The sequence below is a fragment of the Nannospalax galili genome, unplaced genomic scaffold, assembly GCF_000622305.1.
Source record: "Nannospalax galili isolate Female #2095 unplaced genomic scaffold, S.galili_v1.0 scaffold1200, whole genome shotgun sequence".
NCBI classification, from domain to species: domain Eukaryota; kingdom Metazoa; phylum Chordata; class Mammalia; order Rodentia; family Spalacidae; genus Nannospalax; species Nannospalax galili.
The window spans coordinates 2,800,573-2,808,369 of NW_008347131.1; the positions used below are offsets into that span (position 1 = coordinate 2,800,573).

Below are 7,797 nucleotides of genomic sequence, written 5' to 3' on the forward strand. Positions count from 1 at the left end.
TATTATTTTATTTTTTACTTACAACTATCGCGAACATCAGGGTCCCCGTACGGGCCACCATTTGTCGCGAGCCGGGACTCTGTCCAGCAGAGTCCAGGAAAGACGACACAGACACCAAGGTGAGGTTCAAGCTTCTGTTTCTCTTTCTCCTTTATTCTCTCGTATTCTCTTCACTATGATGCTGGCTCACTATGATGCTGGTCCTCTCTATTACACACTTCAGCTCTTTATATAGCGTTTCCAACAGCCCTCCCCCCAGCCGGTATCAATCAGGGCTACACACGTGCAGCGGCCAGGCAGAGTGTAGCTCATAGGCATGTAGCAAGATCGTTAGGCTGGCAGCACCTGTGTTGGCTTATACTTTTGATAAACAAGCGGGAATCGCGAGCCTTGGCAATCAGCCAAGAGTTGGAGTAAACAGCACAAGGTTTGGCAGCCAGCCAGGGCGCCATCTGGCTGACTCAGCTGTGCTCGCTTCCCACACCATTATGTAGCTTGTTTTTCTGAACATTGTTGAGTTATCATAGTGTAGCTCTTTTAAGTTTAATTTAACTTCCATTGTGGAATATTTATTATAGTTTTATATTTTTGACAAGTCTTAATGATTTATTTGTTGAGTATCTTAAGAAATGTGAAGTCCCCAACATATTTGTAAGATAGGTTTCCTTTTTCATAAAATATGTTGACAAAAACACAATTTTGTACCATTCAAACAAATCAATAGTTTCAATATTTGGAGTTATAAGAACATTCTTGAGAATATTTTTAATAGTGAACTATTTATTGAACACTTACAATGCTATAAAAAGTGTTATGAGTCCTGAGCAGGTGAATGGGAGAGACCTTATGATGTACATTATTTCTGCATGCTCAGACACATCCTACATTGTTATTTATTTTTTATTCTAAATGAAGATGCAGAGTTCTCATTGCATTATATTTAGTTATATAGATCAGAGCATCAGAAGCCTTGGAATTGGGAATTATTTTTTAGGCAAGACATCTTTTCTACTAATATAAACTAACATATTGAATCTGATTTTGTCAATTTCCTTTGAATTAAAGGCATAAAGAATTCTAGAAGAAAATTCTTGTATTAATGGGCCACTATCTTCTAGGCCATCTGAATGGCCACTTGGGAAATCTGAAATATCTTGACCCTAAACTCATTCAGCCCTACTCCAACCCCATTCAAATTTCTCACCAACTGAAGAACTTACTTCATTGCATTTAAAGTCTTTGCTGCTTGATATTTACATGTTTCAGTTATCGCTTATATCTTTATGCTACACTTATACTAACCCTTGGATGCCATAGTATAAACTTTACTTGCCGAGATGTATAAAAGAGAATATGCTGAATTTCACAAATGTCTGCTAAGAAATATAAACCCTGTAATGGACCATATTTAAAACAAACCTGCCAATATAAAATTGTGAACATTACATATTGATACCAGATTACATCTGAAAAGTAACAATAGTTTATTTAACTTAAATAACAGTGAATGTTGTGCATTCAGTATTAACTCAGATAGCCAAAACCTACTAATATGAATGAATTGATTCAGGAAATGTTTACTTAATATTCAAAAGACTTTCAAAAAGACTGCATTAGCCTGTTTATCATAAAAATTTTTTTCTCTTAAAAATTCTATCATATCAGATAGGATAGAATTGTCAACATCAAGACTTGAGAAACTCATACATTTGGAAACAAAATAAGGAATGTAAGGTGGGGCATGGTTTTTCCAAGATGTCCCAATGAAAACAAACTCTTTATACACTGTCAGCATGGTTCTTCATTTCTACATTATAAATTGATCATCATTGGTTATAGTCAATTTTAAAGAAATATGAAAAGGAGAGACTATATCTACATAATGTCCATGAATCTTAAATTTCATCACTTATTTTCTAATGTAACCCTCATTATAATAAAGATTAACTCAGTCTGTTTAATATGTGTGTATACATGTATGAATGTACATATTTATGAAAAATTGCTTTATTTGGACTTTCATGGATAGAAACAATTTAATAGATTTATTTTTGCTCAATTACTTTCTGAAATTCCATAGAATTAAATAACATTTAATGAGGACTTACTGAACACTAAAAATATGTCTGAATCCATAACTGATATTATTTGTAGACTTTAGGAGATCATACTGTCATGTCAGAGAGCAAATATTTAAACTTTGGCCAATTATTTTATCTTTTATATCATAAGCATGATTTTACATAAATATATGAGTATAATCATTGCCTATGAATGTGTTTCTGGTAGAACTTTTCAAAGATTAAACATCATCCATCTGTTTAACAGAGGGAATCTGGAAGAGTCATCACTGCGGTGGCAGGAAGAAGTTTGTGAAATGAGTAGGGCAATGATGTGCAGGAATCCAAACACTCAGCTTCCAAGGAGCTTCCCATCAGTCTTGACATGAAGCTTAGGATCTTTTGAAATTCATCATCTGTTCCTCTATTTGCAGGCTCTAACACCCAGTGAGTTCAACAGATACACAACACATGGAAAAAAGCAACAATGTGACTGAGTTTATCCTCCTGGGCCTCACGCAGAACCCTGAAGGCCAAAAGGTTCTATTTGTTACATTCCTGCTTATCTACATTGTGACCGTAATGGGTAACATGCTCATCATGGTGACCATTATGTCCAGCCAGTCTCTGGACTCCCCTATGTACTTTTTTCTGGCTTATTTGTCATTTATTGATACTATTTATTCTACCACCATTGCTCCCAAAATGATCATGGATCTGCTCCATGAGAAAAAGACCATTTCCTTCCATGCTTGCATGACTCAAGTTTTTATAGATCATCTGTTTGCTGGAACTGAGGTTATTCTCCTGGTGGTGATGGCCTATGACAGGTACGTGGCCATCTGTAAACCTCTTCATTATTTGACCATCATGAATCAGTGAGCATGTGTTCTCATACGCTTGGGAGCCTGGATTGGAGGCTTTCTTCACTCATTGGTTCAATTTCTCTTCATTTATCAACTTCCTTTCTGTGGTCCAAATGTCATTGACAATTTTGTGTGTGATATGTATCCCTTACTAAAACTAGCTTGCACCAATACCTACCTCATTGGACTTTGCATGATAGCTAATGGAGGATCAATTTGCACTGTCACCTTCTTAATTCTCATGGTTTCCTATGGGATCATTTTACACTCCCTTAAGGCTCATAGTTTGGAAGGGAAACGCAAGGCTTTGTACACCTGTGCGTCCCACATTACTGTGGTTATTTTGTTCTTTGTTCCCTGTATCTTCCTATATGCAAGGCCTACTTCTACATTTCCCATTGATAAGTGTGTGACTGTGGTTTTAACTCTTATAACTCCCATGTTGAACCCCCTAATCTATACTCTGAGGAATGCAGAAATGAAAAACGCTATGCGGAGACTTTGGAGTAAAAAAATCAGTGCAGTTATGAGTGAGTTATTTCAGTACTGAAAAATGTCATGATTCTTGTTCTTTTACTGAGACAAGAAATGATTTTAATGTAAAGGTTTATATTTTGATTATCATTCTCTTTTGGTAATTATCCTATTATTCTTAGGCTGCTACAGTAATTAATATTCAAGTGGATTATATTGTTCCCTTTAGAAAATAGTCTTGAATAGGCTTGATAATTTATTCATATTGTCACACTGCTTTTGGATTGCATAATAGATAACAATTTTATATGTGACATTAAAATAGGACAGTTTGAGCAAAGTGAATTGTCAGAAGGGGGAAGATGGACAGAAGAGAACAAATGGAGGTGAATACACTGGAATGAGAATATCCTTATGCTATCCAGCACTTTTATACCTAATATATTGAATAAGAATCTTAAAAACTAGCATGTATCTGAGCATCAAATCTTCATATTTGTGTGTTTAGGTTGGAGTATTGGTAGACATCAGCAAACTAGAAATGGATCACTGATGGTGAGGGATGCGAAAGATATTAAGCAAGTGGAGATAGAAGAACATAGGTGATATGAAGGGAAAAGGTGAATGGAGAGGGAGGCTTAAGTGAAGAGGGATGGAAGGATGGGGCAGAGGTTGTGGCAGACAGAGGAAGCTAACTTTAAGGGTACTTGAAAAAGCCATATGGATATGTATTTTACAAACTTCATATATATGTATGACAGGAGGTGGAAGATGTACATCAGAGGATAATGGAGGTGACTAGAGTTGAAACAATTGTACACTTGAATGGAATATATATATATATATCTTCATAAAAATAATTTAATGGGAGTCACCCTACAAAGGAATTATTCTCAGTCCCAGAAGTCATCAGTTGCCAAGTAAAAGGCCCAGCTTCTGGCGTGAGATACCCCTCCCTGAGTTGTTTGTCAGAGAATTTCTGGAGACCCCCCCCCAAACAATGCATTACTCTTGGTTACCAAACAAACTTGTTGCTGAAAACACCAAACACATTGGTCACAGAACATGGATAAATTAAGCTGTTACTGACAGGAAGATTCCTCCCTGCTGGTCAGCCCTCATAGCCTTGTAAGGTGCAATGCAGATTGCTGGGAGGAAATGTCATCCATAGTTTTACCCAGCTGTGAACCCTGTAAGCTTCAGTAATCACCAGAGTGGTAAGAAATGCCAATGGGTGCAGTAGTAGTGGCATGTCATGAGGTAACAATCAGCTTTATGATTAGAAGCAGCATGTATGACACTGAAAGTATGGCTCATAGGCCCCAGGGGTAAACCTACTACTATTATTCTGCTAAGTGGACATACTGTAAAATTACCCTCTGAATTTTTTATCTTTCCCTTTAGTAATAGGTCACAGAACTTATCAGAGAAGATTCCTTGTGGGTGTTAATTATGGTTTGGCATAATTGGTCAAAATGCAAAGAATAAATGTCTGTGGAGTGCTCAGCCACAATTGGGCATCTATATCATATCCATGCTCCAAAAAGAAAGGCAAAGAAATTGTATAGGGAAGTGGGGGGATGGACATTGGGTGAGTTAAGTAGAGGATTTGGAATAAAGCTTTTCAAAATGTATTGTATGATACTCTCAAAGAATAAATATATTCATTTAAAAAAGTATTTGAAAATATTCAAAAAATAATACAATACAGAATTTTTTAATTTTTATTTATTTTTAGTTCATGTGTATAAGTGTTTTGTCTGCATGTATACAAGTGCACCCATGCCATGCCTTGTCCTCAGAAGCCAGAAGAGGGCATCATAACCCTTAGAACATGAATTAAGGGCAGTTATGTGCCATGTAGGTGCTGAAAACTGAACCAATGTGCTCTTGAAGAGCAGCCTGTGCTCTTAACCACTTCTATCTCTCTAGCCCCTAATATAAAATCTTTATTCTACTTTACTTATTTTTTAAGTGTTGAATTTTTGTAATTTTCATACAATATAATTCGATTATATTTAGATACCTGCTTTTGCCCCCATTCAATTCAATGTACTTCACTATATATATAATACAGCCTGTTGATCTGATTTATGTCTCCACATGTCCCCCATCATGGGTCCATCCACTGGAGACTAGCCAACCTACCAGAGTTCCCTGTAAAAGAGTGTGTCTCCCTCTCTGAGCACCCGTTGGTTGGCAAAAGTTCTTTAGGTTAGGTTGGAACTTCTTATCTCCTTCCTTATATCTATGCTGGGATTTTTGTCTGGTTTAAGCTTGCGTGGGACTTGTGCATGCTGTCATCAATGCTGTGAGTTCACATGTGTAAGTGACCAGCTGTCTGCAAAATTTTGTTTCCTTGTTGTCATCCACTACCCATCTCTGAATGTTGAAGATATCTACATTAAATGCAACCCTCTGTGAATAGATTTCTTTATTTTAGACAATGAACTGTATGCTCTCATTCACTCGAGTGGTAAGTCAAAGGCTTCTTCCTTTAGTATAACTTCTTTTAAATTCATTTGCTTCTATTTTTTTATGTGGATGAATGCTACGCCTCCATGTATGTAAATGTGCAATGCCCACAGAGACCAGAAGGTATCAGGTCCCCTGCTGCTGACTCACCCTCCCACCCCCTTCTGCTACAGCTGTACCTCCTCTTACCCACACAAGAAATAAATCCTATAAAACCCAGCTTTCTGTGCCAAGAAATTTCTGGCTTTATCTGTCTCCTGTGGGGCTAACCCAGTAGCTCCTATATCCCCATAAATTTTTCCTTTTCTCAACTCAGCATGGTCTCTAGTGGTACTGCTCTTTTCCAGAACCTAACATTGTACACTTCCAGCAAAGATAATTTCATGAAGATAATTCAGAAATTAATGGGTTCTGAAGGCATCCAAAAGTTTCTACACTCACACAAAAGTATACTTTGAACAGTGGACTTAAAATAGCTGTTACTGAGGCTGGAGCGATGGCTCAGCAGTTAAGAGCACTGATTGCTCTTGCAGAGGACCTGTGTTTGATTCCCAGCACCCACATGGCAGCTAAGAACCTTTGTGACTCCAGTTCCAGGGGAATCTGAAGCCCTCTTCTAACCTCTGCAGCACTGCACATGGTGCACTCACATACATGCAGGCAATACACTCATACACATTTAAAAAAAAAAATATATATATATGGCTGTGTAGGAGGGAAAAAACCACAGAGGACAAGCCAGCCTTCGGGTTGCAACAGCAAGAGGTTTATTTAGTACACAGGTACCTGTGGGCACAAAGTCTCCTCGGGGGACTTGCGCGCCTCAGGTCGGGTTTGTGGAACTTTTATAGAGCAGAAGCGGGATACAGAAGCAGAAACGCAGTTATTGGTTAATTTAAACTATTACAAAATGCTACGGGGAGAGCGGGAAGCTTACTTATCAGTAAGCCAGATGTCTCAACCATAAAACTTACTTATCAGTGGTTGGAGATGTCTCGGCCATGAAACTTACTTATCAGTAAGCCAGATGTCTCAGCCATAAAACTTACTTATCAGTAAGCCAGATGTCTCAGCCATAAAACTTACTTATCAGTAGGCCAGATGTCTCAGCCATAAAACTTACTTTTCAGTGAGTTGGAATTCCTGACCGGTACGTGACCTGCCTGAGAGACTTCATGGCTCCTGACTTTTATATATATTTTTCAACAGCACCCACTTCATTTCAATGGTGTTCATAAAAGAGGAGTGATTTCAGTGACACCTGCCCCAGGGAGTGAAAGAAGACATTGTAGGATGCTCTCAGCTGGATAAGATCCTTTTAAAAAACATATTATTCAGGGGCTGGAGAGATGGTTCAGTGGTTAAGAGCACTGGCTGTTCTTGCAGAAGACTGGGGTTTGCATCCCAGTACCCACTGGAATCCCAGCACCCACATGGCAGCTAAGAACTGTCTCTTTTTTCTAGTTCCTCTTGGTGTTTTTTTAATCCGATCTCTGATGATCCCGGACTTGTTGGTATAAAAACAGCATCTTTCCTGTAAAGCTAAACAGATACCTCCCTTGTCTGCTGTTAGTAAATCAAGTCCCCGTCTATTTTGTAAGACAACCTCGGCCAGTGAGTCTACCTGGTCCTGAAGATCTTGTACAGACCGATAGACCATATTAACATCATCAATTAACTGCTGAGATAATTTGTTGTAAGTGTCTATTACCACTCCTACACCAGCTGAGCCAGTAGCAAGTGCTCCTGAGATACCCAGTCCAATAAGCAATGGAATAAATTGGACCGCTCGTTTGTGCCTAGGAACGAACGTGTCAAAGCTAGGCAAAGGCACAGGCTCATCTCCTGGAATTATGTCTATGTCTGGCAAAAGCAATGCGGGGGCACATGAACCAGTCCAATTAGTGGGTAAATAAGGATAG

General features: G+C 38.2%; 1 protein-coding gene across 1 annotated transcript; it reads left to right on the forward strand.

Annotated features, from left to right (window-relative positions):
- The first annotated feature begins 2,531 nt into the window (after positions 1-2,531).
- Positions 2,532-3,476, forward strand: LOC103742597 (olfactory receptor 4A15-like). The gene is given in 1 exon segment (XM_008843683.3): positions 2,532-3,476. A coding segment is annotated over 1 exon segment (945 nt).
- The last annotated feature ends 4,321 nt before the right edge of the window (positions 3,477-7,797 follow it).